The sequence below is a fragment of the Manacus vitellinus genome, unplaced genomic scaffold, assembly GCF_001715985.3.
Source record: "Manacus vitellinus isolate BGI_N305 unplaced genomic scaffold, ASM171598v3 scaffold_3_pilon, whole genome shotgun sequence".
Classification (NCBI taxonomy): Eukaryota; Metazoa; Chordata; class Aves; order Passeriformes; family Pipridae; genus Manacus; species Manacus vitellinus.
Window position 1 is genome coordinate 16,668,928 of NW_021940535.1, and position 20,037 is coordinate 16,688,964.

The 20,037-nt window shown below is 41.6% G+C and overlaps 1 protein-coding gene across 5 annotated transcripts in view; it reads right to left on the minus strand.

The window, feature by feature from the left end:
* Positions 1 to 20,037, minus strand: part of RARB (retinoic acid receptor beta) — a 320,609-nt gene that overhangs the window by 29,090 nt on the left and 271,482 nt on the right. For all 5 annotated transcript variants that reach the window (XM_018075372.2, XM_008923724.3, XM_025895420.2 and 2 more), the window contains one exon: positions 17,637 to 17,778. In XM_018075372.2, coding sequence (XP_017930861.1) covers positions 17,637 to 17,778 — 142 coding nt within the window. The remainder of the gene's footprint in view (positions 1 to 17,636; positions 17,779 to 20,037) is intronic.

Here is a 20,037-nt window from a genome sequence, read left to right on the forward strand (position 1 = left end):
GCAACCAAAGTAGGTGGAGAGATGCGATTATACCTTTAACGATAAACTGTTTAAATAGCATTTGCCCTGTGATTTCCATTTTCAAAGTGCTTTAATATCATCAACTAATTGGCAGCGTGAAACAGGATAATCCACACACCCTTAGCAGCTGATGTTTAAAGAGCTATTGAAGGTTGTTAGCATTAACAATTGCAGGCAGAATAAATAACTAATATTCCCATGAAGACCCACCAACATATCTGCAATGGAAACAGCCTAGCCATACTCATTGACTCAGATAAAATTTACTCACTGATAGATTTCTATCTGTATTTCACATAAGCAACACCTCAAGTTACTTAATATAGTCAGAAATTCCCATATGCAAGATGGAGCATCTCCACAGGCAGGTCTTGCAATGTCCCTGTGCATCTTGTGCTGCTGTTGAATTAACCTACTCATCTGTCATTCCCTCCTAGTTCCTGTCCTGCCCCATCTCTCTCAGTATTCTGCATGAAATCAGTCACTTCCTTATTCTCAACAAAAAACCTGCAATTTTTAGTAAGATCTACCATGCCACTTGCAACAGATTTGCAGAGTAATAGCATCCTCCCCTTCCCTACTCAGTGCTGGAATGGGAGGAAGCTTTGGGAATCAATCACTCCATCTAGGGAGGTTTCCCAAACTTACAAGGCTTCTGTGGGTAACCCACCATGAAATGCCAGCCTGCAGCAGAATCCCCATGAAACTCAAACCCTCAGGGAAACAAAGCATTGTGCTTACTATCTACTGTTTTGGCCGCCAAGATCCAAGTGGATTTACTAGTAACTTCTGTGGCAGTCTAGATAAAATTCTGCATGCAGCTGGTTAAAGAGAAATACTCTGGGGAACCAGAGGACAGCTTTTCTGGAATTGCAGTGTCTTAACACGTTAGCTAAAAATATACAAGACCATAAGTGCAATGTGATTATTCTTTCTCTTCCTTACAGCTGAAGCGACCAAATGTATACACAGCAGCTGAAAAACATTTCTAAATACTCAGCCTGAAAATAAATTTCTATTAAGCCATAGTGAGTTTCTTTTACCATAGGCCAGGTAAAGAAAAAAATCCCTAAATTTCAGACTCTGAACTTTCAGTCAGAAATCACTAAGAGGCCATTAAATCTGTCTCATCTGATTTCAGCTGTTCAAGTGCCCTTTCGAGCTACCTTCTCAAAGCAACTGCCCTTTTGAGCTACAATCTTGAAGCCTGGTATACTAATTCTTTATGGATAACTGATTACAGGTAAAAATATCCTGAACCTGACCTTTCTCTCCAGGTCACCAAAAGGTAAATCAGTCTACTCATCTACACGTATTACATGAATTTCTCTTAGGAGACAGTTATGGTAGTACAATGCCTCACAACTGGGAGATGCTGGGGTTATCCAAAGTCCTCAATTCAATTTGTTGGGCATTATCCAGGACCACTGATGGCCAGAGAAGTGCATGGCTGCAAGCTAAGACCAGACACTGCACCCTATTCCTGCCCACTGCCTGGCCCGACTGCAGCACTTTACACTTCAACCTGCTGCAGCTATTTTATTTCTCCTCCTAACACACACAGAAGAAAAGAACATGACTTGTGTTTTACTTAACTGGAAAGCTACCCACCATGACAAATTGCAAGCTCTTTCCTGACAACACCATTAACAGACTCCTTCAACTAAACAGCTTTCCATAATAAGTGCATTCATTCAACATAATGACTGAGTCTCAGCTACAGGACAAATTCCGATCACGTATGATAAAACTGACTTTATGGGACAGCAAATGGAAAGGTTACGAAAAAAATAAAAAAGGAGGCGAGCTGGAAGACCCCTTCCCTTTGCTTGCACATGGACATTTAGGACCCAGGGCAATGGCTCCACAGAAGGAAGAGCAGAAGTTCAGTAACAATACCAAGACAGCGTGTCACTGCATTTCTCCATTTTATTATGGGTGGTTTCATGCAGTGAACACAGTCTAGCTTTCCCCAAAGAGGATTCACTCCTACATTACTTACCAGAATTAAAAATAACAGCCCCAACTTATCCCCACTGCTGTTTTTGTCTTGTAGTGGTGCTACTCCACCGATCGCAGCGGAGTCCTATTAGTGCAGAACTACAGTAGCGTAGTGGGAGATCAGGTCTAATATCGGTATCTGCAGATGGATAACACCGCATTCATACCTAAGTTTCATTTCTTTGTTTTGCCCCCAAGGCTAAATTTCACATTTGTACCTCCTGGTGCCTTGTGCAATTGTGTAAAGGTGCATCTAGCGAGAGAGCTGCCAACTGACAACACATCTGAAGAGGCTTGCGTGCGCGGTGTACTTCATCAAGCACAAAGAACACATTGCCTCCCGCAACCGTAAATTGAGCTCATGAAGGCGGAGGAACAGTTGTTCCCGGCATGTTTTAAGAAAGGGAGCTGCAGTCTTGAATCGCGGCGTTAGCCTGCACTACAGCTTGCAGCCCTGGCCTCCCACTAGGCCAGGGATAATAAAAGCAAAGAAATAGCTCAGCTACTATTTACCTATTCCTCTGAAGCAAATGTGCAAAACACGCCATTATGAACTCACACACATTCCTTCCTAAGGGCAAAGGCTTGCTGATACTCCTACTAATAAAACAAAATAAAACAGAATTGAGATTGGGAGGTTATTTCCATCTCTCAAGGTGCCAGGATTGGCCCCCAAAGTGGAGGGCAAGGGGGACAGAGTGTGAGCCCCACAACCACACTCAATCTCCCTGCTTGGGCTTCCCTCCTGACTGCCTGAAGCTGCTGCCGAATGACCTGCTCCACCATGAGAGGCAGCCCAGCAGCAAGAGAAGGGAAGAACTGTACCACTTAATCAGGTGGACCTAAAAGCACTGCAAGATCAGCCAAAAAAAAATTGCCTGTTTAAGTCTCACACTGAGGCATAGTCAACACAGCTGGTGGGCCAGCACCGGCCAGGGGCCTTGGACTGCAGGTGGGTTGGATTTTTTAAAGAACAGTCCCTGTTTTTTAAACTGTTTTGCCATATTACTACAAGAAAAACTTAATCAAACGGGAAAATAGCATGCTCAAACAACACTACTGCATCTCACGGCATTTTAGCACGTTGTTTACATCCTCTCCCTTCCCAAAAGCTGAGCAACTGGAATAAACAATTTGCAGATTTGTTGTTAGGGTGGAGTACTTTTTTTTAGGATTACATCGTCCTTTTTTCACAAACTGGAACTTAAGGAGAAAGCAAGGAGTGACGTCAGGGGACTTCTTTTTCTTTCCATCTCAGGATTTCAGGAAAGCCGCACAGAGACAGCCAGCAGGCTCAGGGACCATCAGGCTGGCAACATCACTGGATTCCCATAAAAGCCCTGCTGAAGCTGGCTGCTGCCACAGGTAAACAAGTTTATTCACTTTCAGCTTTAGCGTCTCACTGCCCACCCTGAAGCACTACACCCACGAGCTGAGGCACTTGAAAGGCCTTTCCCTCCCAGGTTTTTCTTCGGATCCCTTTCTGCCACGCATGGCATTACTCGGCACTGAGCCCCAGCCAGGCTCAACCAGCAGCAGCTGACACCCCAGCTCACGGCCAGGATCTCTGTGCCTGGGACAGCAGCCGGTTTTGCTCTTCGAAGCAAATGGTGACTGGGAGACAAAGGCTGCTGTTTGTACCTTTAATAAACATTGCTCCATCCATAACTCACATGCAGAAATACTGCTCCTCATCCATTAATGCAGGCTCTCCAGACATCTGTACTCCTGCTTTATGTAGAGGCAAAAGCATCACAGCATTACGGGGTCGAATTCCCCTAACACACCTGCAGCAACCTCAGCTGTTTCAGCACTCACGTTATGACATGAATCACTCCACAAGCCTGCACCTAATTATCAGACTGTCTATTTTGATATATCTTATCTTTTATGTACAATGCCAAAGAAGTTCTTCTAAAATACATTCCAACTATTCTTTTATTTAAGAAAAAAAAATTGCTTTCTTGTCTGGGACTGTAATTCTAAAATAGTAGGAGTAAGCGGACCAGATTATTTTAAAAAGAAGGCATGCTAGTAACTACAGGACTGGCTTAAAGAGCTTAATTCTGTCAGACAGGGTCAAGCAGCATCAAATCCTGATTTCTCCGTAAGATCTTTTAAATATCCCCAGTAAAGCCAGCACATAACCTTTTTACATTAAGCACTTTCACAGTACACCAGATCAGCCTGATGTAGTGATCATACAAGGAGCAAAGCAGACAGACACTTTTTTCCAGGAAACAGCAAGATACTAAAAAAAGCAGCCTTTTTATTGTTGATTTGAAATCAAAGTGATTACTGAGGGCTCTCCAACTTCCAGGGCAAGACTTAGTCCACACAAGGGAGTTCATTTTGAGAAGCCAAACAGGCAGCAGGTCAACACAGAGTTAACTCAATAAAATAATAATTTCTACTTGGATAAACTGACCTAGTTTTCCCAGACTTCTCCATGAAAACAAAGGATGCAACTTGGACATGAGATGACATCTGAAAGGGAAGCCAAGGGCTGGGCAAGGAGACTGAATTCAACACAGAGCTGGTCGTTAACTAAATGAGGGTGGTGGTCCCAAGTCGGCATTAGAAATTACTACCGAGTACAGGATTAACTGGCATTACTAGTGGTTCCTACTCCCATCTTATCTCATTCGTGCCAATGACAAATCTTTCATGTCCTTCAACAGTGTGGGTTTGGGCCCTGAACTCATCATACACAGGTTGGATGCCTCCTTGCAGCTAGGATGGTCTTCTCCAAGACTGGTAAGTGCAAGATGCAAGACACACTAACAGAAGGGTTTCTACAAGGTCCTCAGAATATTATTCCAGAGCTACAACTGTCATGGGATGCACTGGCTGAAAACTCAGATTTCCAAAAGCAGAGGTTTATTCAGTTCCTGAAAGAGCTGCCGAACATCCACCAGCCCAGCCAGCTGCAGGACTGCCCCAGAGCCCCAGGCTGCGTGGCAGACACAGCACAGGCAAGTCCCCCAGGGCCTGGGATGCACATCGTGGAGGACAGGAACAGACAAGGCTCCTTCCCGGCCCCCCTCATAACTCATCCTGAGATTTTGCAAAACACAACAGTGCGGACAACTCAGCATTTTGGGATTCAACCCAGTGTTATTTTTCTGCAGAGCCTTGTTGTGCTGGAACACCTCCAACCAGCTCAAGTTAAACAATTTGCCCAGAGAAAATGTTCAATGAAGGGGAAACATAAAAGTATGTACAGAAAGAGGCCTGAGTCCCCCTCTTTTCTAATCCATCACACAGCATTAGAGATTAAATACTCATTAAAAATATATATAATAAACTGTTAAGACAGGATATCCAGTGATTCCTCTTAATTGCCTCGCTTTTCCCACACCTCAGTTTCTAGGGAATATTTTTAAATATTCCTGCTCCGTTAGTGCAAGGCCCCTTTACCATGGGGTTACCTCACCATTTCATCCCCTCAGCAAGAAAGAAGACCCCAAAAGTCATGGGATTTAATACTGCATACCCTGTAAGAGGTAGCTGATATGTCTGTACAATTTTATGTATTTTCATAGCTTACAGTGCTTTAATTCTAGTAGGAAAAATGTTCCTAATAAACATGTGAAGTAGCTATAACTGACTTAGAAAACAAGAGGAAAAGTTGCCAAGAAAAAACTTTGACTCTCTTTAGGACAGGCAGAATTTAAGCCTTCTGCAGAATTAAAGGAATAAAATATTTATGCTTATTCTCCTCTGTCCCTGTGTACTTTTTCCTGTGTTATGAGAGAGGTTTGAACATAAAGGGGCTTCTTTTTCTTAATAACAGCTATCCTCTTGCTTTTACTTTTTATCTTTTTTATTATTATTATTTGCACTCCTTTTCAATTTAAAATTGTGTTCTGGATGTTCTGACTTAATAGCACTGTTCACCTGAAGAGGCATCCAAAGAGGGGGAAAAAAAAGAAAAAATATGCATTGAGCTTCTCTTCCAAATTACCAAAAGGGGAAAATCAAACATCCTTCCCGTAAAAAAGCGCTGTCAAAAGACTCTTATGAACTAGCACTTGTCTACATCACTTGTTCCAGGGATCTGGATCATACAAGTTTGATCCCTGAGCTACTCAAAGGGATAACCAGATTGTGTGGCACAGTACACTAACTATGAGACCAAATACACACCAGCTTAGGACTTCCACACCTGCAAGAGACATCTAACCTGAAACACAAGAGCCCTACCCTGCTCCCTGCCCAACAGAGAGCAACAAAAGCTCCCCTAATCTGATGCTTCATCTTCCAGCATCGATAGCTTTTCTGGATCAGGAAAAAACACACCTTTATGAAATTTCAGATGTGACGCTTTTTTGAGTGGCTTTTCCCATTGTGTCTCCACTAGAAGCAAAACAAACCATGTCATGGGTCACCTAGAAGAAGTGTCATGGCAAGAAAAACAGGGGAAAGACAGTTCTTGCGTGTAAGAAGCAGCTCACACAGCTACGGTGCAGCGAGGGATGCTGAACACGCAAGGTGCAGCAGTTCAGCACATGAGGATGTTCAGTTACTGCTGATTTGTCTTCCTGGGCTGATGCCTCCTCTACTGATGTCTCTGGGTTACCAAATGGCTAAAACCCGTGCAATGCCAATATCAGCCTTTTTTTGAGATATAGAAAAAAGTCTCATGCATTAACCAATATAAACATCTTACACTTAATTTTTAAAACCCTAAAAAATAAAAACTCAATCTTTGCTACTGGAACATCCTCTAAAACTAAACAATATATAAAAGTATTATGCTTTGTAAGAGAACACGTAACTTTGAAATATAATTTTGATTTTAAAATATAATACTACTCCCCGTAAAGTCCAGCAATTCCTAACAATTCCCATTTTTTCTACCTTTCTTGCATTCTGTTACTATTTCCATAACACAAACCGTAATCAGGTAGTTGGGAGTTAAAATAAAAACATGGAGACATGAGAAGAAGCAAAGGATTTGCAGCAGCACCCACTGCACCAGGGCTGACTGACAGCAGAAAATCTGTTAATGATGGAAATAGGAGGAGACAGAGCAGGTGAAAACAGTGTCTCTGGATCGACCGCTGTGTCAAGCAGTGATGTCCTCTACCGCTCCTTCAACCGCGCAGTGATGTCTTCACCAAAACTACCTGCCACAGGAATAAAGCCCACGCTTCTGCCAGAGACCTGGCACCCCAGCCATTGGACAAACTGCAAGTGTGCCCGCTGCTGAAGGAGAGAGTGAGGTGATGTCTGCAGCATTTCTGAAATGCTTTCCCTTATCATCCAGTGTTATTCAACTGAGTATCTCTGTTTGTGATGTCTTAATCCATCCTCAGTGCTAAGTTTTCCTATCTAATTTAAGGGGTTTTTTTCAGGCTCTCAAGTTCTACCGTTAAGAGTTTCCCAAGTTTAAATACACCAAGTTCTGCCTCCAAGAAAATATTTATGGTGGAGCATCGACCTACTTAACACAGGAAAAAACAATCCAAAGCGCAAAATGCACACCACTCACTGCCAGTAATCCTTCTTCCCACAAGTTTAAAGACAAGAAATGTTTAAAAATATAATGCATTGAAAATGATACATTTGTAATACGCTTTGTTAGTCTGTCATTTTAAATGGTTTATAAAGTCCTCCCTCAGAGGATTGGACTTAAATCATTCATTAACTTGAAGCTGATTGCTCTGTCCTGGAAAGGGGGAAGAACATGGATTTCTCAGATGTAACCCAATTTCCTACCAGAAACAAAAACAACCTGATGAAATTCAGTTACCAAAACGATCTATCATACCCCAAGCAGAAGCATAAATAAATTAAATTGCCAAAAGAGCTCCTTCAGCAAAGTCTAACTTTATTGGGAGTTTTAAAATTAACATTTCACTTGCTTCAAAGTTTGAAAAAAGAAAGAGAGAAAGAAAGAAAAGTAGGTCAGCATGTTTCCCCAGCATGTCTTCCTGACTCCATTAAAACTGTCTGTCAGATGACTAACCATGCCTGTAATCCAACTAAAAGCATGTTTGCTTTCTGTTGCACTTTTTGCCAGGGGAAAGGAAGAATTCCACTTAGTTTTAACGCTGAAATTCAGGTAAACCTCTCCAAAGTCAGACAATTTCCTCACATTTACTTACCAAATCTGTTTATATCAACAACAAGTAACTGGTTATGGATGCACAGCACTGAGAAATGATCCCACAGCTCATTAAATGCCGATCAGCCACAGGCACAGCCTGTAGGGCTTTAAGCTACAACTTGTACAAGTCAAGTTTCAGAACTGTTGTCTGACTGACAGACTTTGCATGAGACCTAGATTTAAACATTTAAGAGCTTTCAAAAACATGCAAGCATGCAAACAAATACTAGAGTAAAGTAAGACAGGGCAAAACCATTCCTGTTCATCTTGGACCCAAGGAAATTAGAAATCCCAATGCCTTATGATCTTTCCTTTCCCTTTTATAGAATTACCAGCTGAGTGTTATTTAAGTTAGGATTAAAAAAAGTGTTATTTCTTCTGTTTGTACACCATCTACTTTAAAAAATCCTTTACACTTTCCACATGAGCGCTGAAGAACTGGAGATTAACTGTTCCAATGTATTTTAAAATGAGCATGTGATTCAAAGTCAAACTAAAAACAAATCAAGGCTATTTTTAGACCCCAGTCCTAGGGCCAGCATCCCAGCAGGAGGAGCTGCAACGTGTCAGCTGGCTTATCTCAGGCACAGCAATGGAAAACTCCCTCTGCTATAACAATTCATAGAGTGGATGAAAGCAAGTCCTAAGAACCTGACAGCAGCAGAGGGAAATCCACAGCCTCATCTACTTATGCAGAGATCTTCCAAACTGTCCTTGAGATCTTACTGATTTCTGAGCTTCTGCTTTCTATCTTCCACACCATCAGCACAGGAGCTGCTCTCCGCAGAGAGGCCAGCATGAGCTTTGTTTCTTTGCCTGCTGCACAGGCACCTACCCTATGCAAGACCATCTCCAGCAAAGTGATCACTAGGAAAACAAAGAAGCAAGTTTGCAGATATAAACCATCAGGAAGATGTATGCATTCTCACATATGTTTCTTCTAAAGGGAAGGACCAAATATGTATCTCCTCTGATATGAGTCCTTCATATCAGGCTTGCTGCAGTTCAGACTTCCCAGAACTCTTGGGAACAATTTACTGCATTTCTCATGAACCTTGGCTACTGTAGATAACATTTTCAGGTTGGCCTGACAACCAAATAAGCCATGTTTAGCTTCAAGGTCCAGGACACTGGCAATTTGCTCGTTCCCAGACTGATATTTATCTCATCGACATTTCTCCATCCTTTGGATTCAATATCCCAAAATAAGAAAAAAAAAAAAAAGCATTCACAGGGAGCAAAAAAGATGGCAGAGAAACCACACGGTGCCAGTAGAGAAAGCACAAGCCGCATGGTGCAACGGCAATTAGGAGAAAGAGATGTATCAAAGATGCCCTGCATCCCTAACAAGAAGATGATCCGAATGAGGAATACGAAGCAGTGAACTGAGCGCATAAAGGAAGAATGGGAGCTCTGAAACAAAGCCTTTGAGGTCATGGGATTGGGGTCTCAGCAGTTATGTCTGCATGACCAAGCAAATGTGGCCTCAGCATCGTGCTTAGGAGTGCAGGGATTGGGTAGGGACTGGCTACCTCCAGATTTCCCATCTGCTCTTACAGCAGCATTGCCCAGCACAGCACAGGGCAGAAAGGCTAACCCAGGGTTTTCCTTGCCATGAAAGCCGTTGGAATACTAAACTCAAGAACAGGCAAAGGCTACCTGCAATGGCAACACAAATGCATAGAGCCAGTGTCTCCACGTGTACAATCTGGAATAATGCTATAAACCAAAGTGGGGAACAAGAAATAACAGAAAAAGGCCATGGAAAGAACCAGATCCATGTTGAGAAGTGGTTTTGTAAGAGATACCTGCCTAAAATGCCTTTTACTTGGAAACTGACAGAAGAAAGCACGTGATGATCCCTAAAACACCCTAAAGGTGTGAAAAATTAAAATTAGACCTGTCTCAGTGCCAACTGTCCTCAAGGAAGAGCTGGATCTCCAGAGAAAGTGGCACATGGCAGGACCGCCACAGAAACCTGAGCTGCAAGCACCAACAGACAGGCCTTAGCCACACCATGGGCTCTGACAACATGTGCTCCCTTAAAACAAGGAAGAGTTCAATAAGGTCTGAGGCCTTTGCTAGAGCACTGAACAGTAGCACACACTTCTCCAGAGTGTGCTGCAGGTATAACCAGAAATCAGACTGTATGCACATTACACTTTTTGCTGGCTCCAGTTATCTCCGTGTTTCACCTATAACGAAAGAAAAGTTACTTGCACAAGGACTCTGTGTTGTTCAGCTGAATTTCTTCCACAGGACAAGACTAAAAGCCATTCAGAAAATCCTTTCTTATAGCACTTCTCTTTCAGAGCACAGTCAGGTACTGCAGTACAAATGATTAGCATAATAACTTTAGAAGTGTCACAAATTTAATAAAACACCTTGTTAAGCAAAAACGTAAGAAAGGCACACATTTACAGACACTGAGGACTAGGATTGATGGATGCAGACAAAGGTTGCAGAGAGCACACGAGCCCTGGTAACTTCTGCCAGGATCCGTGTTGTCATAGAGACAGCAGAGAGCGTTGAAAAGTTCACCACGGTAGCTATACCTTAGTGGATAAGTCTTAATGTAACTTCCAGCTGAGGACATGTAATCAATCTCTGTATGAGCTTATTGAAGGAATTCCCTTTATGCTTACTCAGTCCTCAAGAGCCCAAAATGAGGGAAAAGGTTTTAAAATATATATTTTACTACTTTTAAAGACAGGTCAAGCCTTAGTGCTTCCTTTGGACTGGGGGAGTAGGGGTGGTGGCAGCACAAAGATAACTGTCTCTTTTGAAAAAGAAATTAAATAAAACATTAAAAACTTGATAAAGACATTCAATTTAAAAAAAAATCCAAAACACCAACACCACCAAAAAAAAACCCCAAAAACCAAACAGTTTGGAAATCGTAATTCTAGGGCAGCCTGGCAAGTTTGGCCATGTGTGCCAGTGTCTCCCTCTTTTCCCAGACATTTTCCCTACAGAGATGCTCACAGTCCTGGCATCTCACTGCTGCTCTTCTCCCGTCGGGTTTAATCACCTCATTCCCTTTGACACTGCTGAACATGGGACTTTCCCTGCTCTGTCTTCCCTCTCCATGCTCTTCTCCTGGCATCTCCCTCTCCAGTGGCATTTGACCGCTGGTTTACCTTTCACAGGGCAGCAGCGCCCCCTGATCCTTCTTGGTCAGCTCCGGGCTCTGTCCCACCACTTGGGAGGTACGGGATGCTGGAGCCCACAAGAAGCAGCACAGAAACAGTGCCAGGGGTTGTTTATTGGCCGAGGTCTTCAATTCTCAGCTTACACAATTATGGTTTTCTATGCAAGAATGAGGGGGAAAAAAATTGCAGCACTAGCGTGTTACAGTTTAAAGTTATAGCTATTTGTGTAATGCCTGAAAGGCAAGGAACAGAAGAAAAAGAGAACCTTAGATGCTGCACATACTTTTCCCCAACATTTTAGGATATAAGGATCAGACTAATTACCAAACAGTCCTGAGCTGAGCAGGGTTCACTAATCACGCTCTGCTTGAGGAATTAGGAGAGAATTTACTTAGCCGCATCATGAAAGGTGCCAATAAATTGTTCAGCTGGAGAGTTAACATAATAAAAAAAAATCATTTTTTATGTTATTTTCTTTAGCAGTTTATTAATTGCTGCCTGAAATACTTTTCTGAGAGACAACGAGCTGCAAATGAATTCATGGGCTATTAATCTGCTGTACATGGCACTGGAGGGAAAGCTCATTAGGTGAGCTGATGCAATTACTGCTATTACATAACCATCTTCACAGAACATAGAGTAAATTATGGATAATAACATTCAATCTAAGTTGCTCCTTTAAACATTAAAGCTGGCAAGTGAAAGCTATGCAAAATCGGGGGAAAGGCTAAAACACAAAAGAGGCAGACCCCAAAAGGAGAAAAGAAAAGCCGATCTGCTTCTTTGAAGACAACAAACCAATATGAAAATCAAGAGATGCTTGTTTAACCATGGGAAACAATGTGCAACAAGTAGAACTCAGTTCTCTACAAGAGAATTTTAATTGTATATAGATCATTTTCAGCCACCCAGCATAACAAAGTCTGCATTATCTCTGGCAGAGCACAGGCTGACACTGGAGCACTGTAGGTTTTGTAGCAGGAAGACCCTTCCCGTTGGCTTTGCTCTCATCTTAAAAAAAGTCTCCCTGCCAGTGATATTGAAAGTTTGGCATTAACTTTTAAAAGTTACCAATTTCTCAGCCTGAAAAAAATAAATACAACCTTTCCTATCTGATCAGCAACTGAAAAAATCTCCAAACCAATCCAACTTTAATGAACAAAAGGAAAAAAATGCGATCTCTATGGCTGGGACACAGTTTCCCCACTATCTATATACTTAAATCCTTAATTTAATTAGCATTTTTTATAGTTTACATCTTTCTACCTTCAAAGCACTTGCAATACAAGGTCTCCCAGTCCCCGTAAAAAAACCACCATTTTCACCTCTCAAGTTAGGAATGACAGTCTAATCAGCTCAGAGCATTTAGAGAGAGGAATTAGTCCCAGAACAGAATTCAGGGGTTTGTGATTTCCACTCTGATATTTAACTCCTACCCCTTGAGAAAGTAAGGCAAGTTAACAGGTGAGGCAACTGCACTGGAATTTCTGAGAAAGCCCCCAGCCACTGTGTGGTATTTAGGCATACAGTTAAAAATCTAACTGTAGCAAAGCAGAAACAATTCCTAAATCCAGTGCTTCCTGCTGGCTAAAAAGAATAAAAATAAACCAGTTCAGTTCTGACTAAAAGCATCTAAATAAAGATTTCATGCATTCTAATTAATTTGCTTTAAAATTACATCAGTGAAATCTGCATGAATGTCTCAAATGCAACTATGCAGACTAGCCCTCCACTTAGCCACTCATTGAGGATGGAATCATGCTTCCCTAAGGAGTCTGAAAAAAAATTAAATAAAAATATAAAATACAAACATGACAGTTCTTCAAGTCGATGTTTCCTAGTTGCCAATTTAAACCAGAATGAAAATAAGTAAATCCATTCATTCTATTGTTCAGTAGCAGAATGTGATCATATGTTCTAAGAAGCATGAACATTTATATATTATAAGACTTAAGCCTGTGACAAGGAGTAACAGACATTTCTGTGTGAGTTTAAAAAAACAAAAACAAATACAGAGCACAGAAACTGGATTCTCTCCTCTTTATGATAATTTCCCTGCATTCCCTCCCTTCCTCCTGCTCTCCCTCCAGAGAGGTTAATTGTAAGCAGATTTACAAATCTGAACATTGCTTCAGTGCACTGAAGCAATCTGGAACAATTCTGTACCTTTATAAACATAATTTTGCTTTATTAGAGCTCACTGCAGACAATGTTTATGCCAGCATAGAGGGCTTTTCTGCACTGCACCCTGCTATGTGGGCTGAGTTGTGTCTGATGGGATCCCAAAGATCATCAAGTACAGTGACAGTCCCTGTAGCCTGCAAATTTTATGAAAGAGGATGGAAGAGCTGCTGGGCTAAGCTGGGCAGTTATGGCAAAAGGAAACTCCCTTTTCTTCCCACTTGTACCTACAAAAAATCAGTTTAGGTTTTCTTCAAGGGCAGGCATCACCTTACAAAGCATCTTGCTCCAGAATCCAGCATTAGTGTTGGAGAGTTTTGCCCAGCTTCCTGCGTGCTCCCTTAATTGCAGGAGGCAGCGCCGTACGTACGTATGACCCCTCACCAGCTCCTGAGCACCGAGGTCCACGCATCCAGGCAACAGTGAGCTGCTTGCTGACACCTGGGGTCAGGCCAAGGATGGTGCTCCAACATCAGCTTAGAGATCACGTAATAGAAGGGCAAAGGTTAGTTTCCTAAGGCTCTCCATCACATAATGAACCACTGTCAGCCTTAGTGGTCTTCTCACTTCAGCAGCAGCAAAAAAAGAATCCTATGTGATCACCATTTGTCTCTACTTGGTTATTTAAAAAATTAAGGGGCTGGAAGAGTAAGAAGGACAGAAGTGGCCTGGAGTGGGGACAAGAGCCTCAGGTGGACCTACATACCCCCAAGAACGCACACATGAACTGAGGTGGGACAGCCATACAGCAGACCCCAAACCTGATGTGGTGCTGGTGGATGGGCTGACTCCAGGCCATGACACCGAGAGGTGCAGCTCAGGTTGCAGAGACAGCTCAGGAGTTTCTGAAGGAAGGGTATCTGATGAGAGACAACAGGGCTTTATCTCAAGCTGTGTTTTGCCCTGTTGTAGGAAGATAAGGCAGTCATCACTAAGTCATTTCCCCTCACACCCTTTGTCTTGTCTGTTTGGAGCACAAACTTTTTGCAACAGGAACTATACAATGAAAGCCAGTCCCTACACTAGCGGGATCCAGTTTCAGCAGGTCTCACAGATATTATCACAAGGCAAATAGCTACACTCCTGCCCTGAAGGCAGTCTTGTTATTGACCTCTCTTGATCAGATCTGGGGAGTAACAAGGGGTCCAAGATAACTTTTTTCCCCTACACGAACAAAACAACCTATAAAGAAATGCAAATTCGGTGCATTCCTTCATCATCTCACTTCATTCTCTGAAACAAGATAAAAGCATACAAGAAATGCTCAGTAGCTCTTCTCTTTCAAAACACTGTACCCCCACTCTTAAAACCCTACTTATCACACTGGGTAGGCACCCAGTTCCCATCTCTTCTCTGATGTTTGGTGGAAGGCTCATTAAGCTCAAAGGAAGTTGCATATGCAAGTACTTTTGAATGCCCTTTAAAGGCAGAACAAATAAACACAGGACTGTAGCTTTTAAACACAGATTGTATACTGAAAATCAGCATTTACTCCTCCCTAACTCCTGTGAACAGACCTTGGGGGTCCTATTTGCAGGTGCCCACCTCGATTATTTTCCCCATTTGGGACTGGTTTGAGCATTGTAGGCTTGTTGCCCTGTGAGATTTCTCTGATACTTTTTTCTGTCCTTTGTTCATGGCTTTCACATTACAAGGTAACAGAATGGTAAGAAGACAGAAAAACAAAATGTGAATAATGCACTGGGGGGAAAAGAAAGACCTATATCTGGTAAGAAAAAGCCAAGTGACAGATGTGTCTTTGTTTACATAAACTTCTAAAGAAATGGAGTTGAAATCTAGAGATATGTATGAAAGAAGGTCAGATAAAAAAATAGTTTTTCAAATCTCTTAAGAGATTAAAAGCTCCTGTTTATGAAGGGATGACACAGAATCACTTCAGACTTAGTTCTTAAACCCAGAAGACAAGACACACTGCATTCAAACTGATGACATTTAAAATAATTTCTCTGTTCCTTTGCAAATGCTTTCTACAGAAATGCAGCCAGAGGACATCCCTCACTTCTCCCCAGGATCCTCTGTTCCCCCTCCAACCTGCTATCCCCATTTCAGTGCCTGTAGTGGTTTGAGATAAAGGCAACTGCCAAAGGGCAGTTTCACTCAGTTCACCCCAGGAAACAAGCAGAGCAAAACCTTAATTCTTGCTGGCAAAGCTCCAGCTACCCTATGGGAGAAAACAATCCATCACCTAAAAGGCAGTAAGCCTTTATAGTTTATCCAAAGTAACTTTGGTTAACATGTTAGAAATACTGCTGATATTTCCAAAACCTACTCCAATGTGACGTTACAGCATTTAATAAGATTACTATTCCACGTCAGCAATAAAATCCTTAAGAACTCGACCAACAAGCCCTCAGGTGAGAAAAGTGCTTTTTCTTCTCTTCCAAACTGCATCACACTGTTTTTATCAAAGAAAAAAGCTTCATGTGCACAGATACATATGCAGTCAAATACCTATCAATCAAATCCTCCTCATTCCCTCTTTCATCTTTGTTTTTAGCCTACCTTCTCTTTTACTCCCATCATGGTTTCCACTCCAGCAGATCTACACCTAAGTATAGATAACTGCACTTCAGGCACACAAGAAAACTAGAAAACCCAACAAGGATAGTGAAATAATGAAAATCCCAAGACCTCCTCCCCCAGCAGCTTGAAACTTTTCAAAAACCACAATTTCAGGCTTCCATGAAAAGGAGCAGGAAACACAGCACAAAGTTTCTAGAGATATATCTGGTTCTTCCTTCACTTCTCAACATTCTTTCTCTGAGAAGAAAGAGACGGTGGGAGAGAAAAATAGTACACAACGAGGATGGACAAGTGTGACTTCAGGACTGCTTTGGCTCCTTCCCAAGTATGGAGAATGGAACTACTGGGATGTCCCACATAATTCAAAAAGACAAAATGCTGAAGATGAGACCTGGTTTGAATTGCAGTTCAGATATAAATGTCTAATCATTGTCAATTTTCTTTTCCTTTGGTCTTAAAAATCGCTCTTGTGGATAAATTAAAGTTAAAAAGTGGTGTTGGGCAATTTTTCCTCCTCTCTTATGCACACACTGCAAATTTCTGTAGTGTTTATTATTGGAATTGACCTACTGAGATCAGGAACATCACTGACAGAGGTCAAAACCCTCAACAATTCAACAAATCACTACATCAAAGACTTTTTTGCTACTGCAATCAATCCCATAAAAAAAGAGAAAGTTTCAGAAACATTACTCCATAGGGATTTGAGAAAGGCTTTTTTAGCTATATTTTCAGGCTTGACGCAGATATCAATAAACTGGAAAAAGAGAAAGATCACATATTTCTACAAGAATACTTTAAAATGTTATTTTAAAGGGCAAACCAGAGATTTCTAGAAAAGAAAGGAGAGGAAAATCCCTTAGGTTTTTGGTATGCTTGGCAGTACTTTTGCATAGTCAGGTTTACTGGCTTTGCAGGTTTAGAAGAGGATTTGCCGGCTCCTTTCACCTTTCAGCGAGGGTCCAGGCAGCAAAAACAGAAGGCTTGAGGCCATTTTACCATCAGTTTTGTAAAATGGCACAGATTGGTGCTACCGCTAAAAGGGGGCCCTCTGGCACAAGCATCTGCACCGGTGTGAGAGAGAAGGTGTAGGGCTGAAGCAGGCTGCTGGCTGCTGCAGTGGGAAGCCCTTGTGAAGTGACAGCCTAGGCTGACCCCAAGCCCAGCAAAGCCTCAAGCCAGTCTGCCGGGCAGAGGAAGGACTGAAACCAAGCTTAAGAAGCCACTACTTATCCCCTTACACCCTTGTCACAGAAAGCCATTTCTAGAGCAGATGGGAGATAAGATCCAATCTTAAAGCAAGTACCTGTGGGTTTGCTCTTTCAGAAAACCTGGCAAAACTACCCACTTGGCATTCTCGCACTCACACGGGGTGGCCATGCCTCACAAGCAGTGTGTTGCACTAAAAGGTCTTAACTGATCGCATTTAGGCTGCAAAGTTAAGGACTTAGAAGTTTATAAAGTACAGGTCTAAAGTTGTGTACCAAATTCATACTCCTTTCTTGACCTGTGAATGTAGACGCTGGCTTCAATCACGTAATTGCATAATAATTTTTTCCCTTAGGACTGCCACATATACATAGGATATGACAAACAATAAATTGTTTCTGAAGACAACTTACATTCTTTGGACATTCCCACTTCAAAGCACTTCTGTAGTCTGCAGTACTGGCAGCGATTTCTGGTAACTTTATTGATAACACAGTTTTTATCTCTGTGACATGTGTAAACCATGTTCTTCTGGATACTCCTGCGGAAAAAGCCCTGAAATTAAGGAAAAAAGAAATCAAGTAAACTTTTGAGCTTCCAATAACCCTTAGAGACAGGCAGTAATGTTGCCTTAAAATAACAAAAATAAATTGGAAGTTATGACTGCAGTATGGCATCTTTAAAGACTCAGTCTTATTATAATTTAGTACTATTTCTTGCAACATGCGACTCATCTCTTAAATAAAAACTAATTATACAATGCAACCTAAGGCCAAAATAAATAAGAATTAGTAAGAGCATTCAGGAAATTAAGTCCTAGATTTTACAAAAAAGCTCAAATAAAAATGGTTTGGACGTATGATTGTAATTAATGAGTTGGGTAAAGAGCCTTCCTAACAGATCCACTTGAAAGTCAAACACTCATCCAATAACCAATAGACTCCCTCAGCCTAAAGGTCCTGTGTATTTTGTTACTGCAGAGATTCTCTAGTTCGAAGGCTACATGTCAAAAGAGAAATAATTTGAAACCCAGGTTTCTTAACTGCTGAAACTCCTACAGCAATTAATGAGGCTTCTGCAGGTGGAAGAGTTCCAGCATCAGGTTATTGAGTTGTGAACTTGTAAAAGCTGCCAATTACAGCACTTTTTTTCTTACTCAGATACAGCTGTGAAAATAATCAAGTAATTACAATGATCTTGAACAGAAATTAAAGAAACCTAGACGTCTGGTTTGTACTTAAGGAACAGCATTTCATTGGATTCCTCCTCCAACAAGTGAAAAAGAAAAAAACAGCCATAAATGGTAAGGTTAGGTGGCACAGAAAAAAGGCAAACCCCAAGTTAATTTCTTTATCTGCACTAAATCCCAAGCTTTAGATAATATCATATAATAATGAAGAAAAAAAAGAGGATTACTTTAAGCATTTTAGAGCTCAACCCACAGATACTCAGTGAAAGATTTCTGCAACAGACATTTGGAAATTTGACAGCACTATTTAACCTTCTCACTCAGATTTTCAAAATCGTTTCAGCAAGCACCAGGGTCAAATTTCAGTCAACATCGCAGCATTATGGAAGAACAGTTAGCAATTTAATATTTGTTGGAGGGCTTGAGAGGTTAAAACTCTTCATCCAGCCACATGTTTACACCCTACAGGAAAGCCGTAAACCTGATGCCGCAGACGATAGCTCTGTGCCCACAATGCATTTGTCTAAAGATGCCATCATGGTAAGCTATGGAATTGGCCCTACTAGAAATGCTCACCGAGATATGCAAGTAGTTCAAAAGCCAAAAACCCTATCAGTCGGAGTTAACTGGCAGAGTTTCTGGCTACATGATCAGGGAGTGGTAGGGCAGGCAGTAAGGGCTGGTCATAAATTCCTTGCACAGCCAACATGCTATAGATGCTAATGTTATGAAAATACCTCAGATTCACTCAGAACTGAAAAATGCCTCCTTAATCACATAACCCCTGGCAAAAGTTTTCTGCAGCTCTTGCACAGACAAGCCCCATCCTGAGGTTAGCTCCTCTGATTTAGGAGATATTTCATACTACCATCAAAAAGGTAAATAAAAACTTTACGCTTCTTTTCCTTAAGCTACTGGACATAGAAGAGTAATTTAAAGTTATTTGTTTAGACAATTAAAACCTTTTAAGTTATCCATAACACCGCTATTTTATATTCCACTCTTCTGATCATTACCACTGCTTGAATCTATGCAATGGCAAGTATGGCAAGCATGTGTGTACATTTGTTTACTTGCCAAGAAGAAAATCTATGGTAATATTCACTTATTCCTTTCTTGCTTTGATATTTCCCTAACTGTGATGTCCAGCTCTGTGGTAATTGCTGATGATGCTAATATGACACTGAGGAGTCTATGGTATCTATTTTGGTTTAATTCAACAGCCAGAAAGTGTGACCAGTGCTGGTTCAAGGGTCTTTCTATAGCTTATTCAATCACCACTTTGTAGCTGGAAAGATCCGAGGGAAGCCAAGACTGGTAGCCTCCAGGGCAGCCACCCCAGCTTAATCCAGTGCTGCAGGGGAATTAACACCCACAGCCACCGATGGAATCACTCTCCTACCACCAGCTTGACAGGGTAGGAAATAAAATGGCCCAAATGAACAAGTCACTCAATACTGGTAAAAGAAGAAACAGCTTTCTCCAAATGTGTCTGTACTTCACCAAAATATAACGGGTAGCTAACGGCTGATCGACCAGTTGTTCTGATATTTAGATACAGGTTCTGCATCCTTATAAACTAGGGTTCAATTACAGCCCATCAGGAAGGAAAGCAGAGGAGGTTG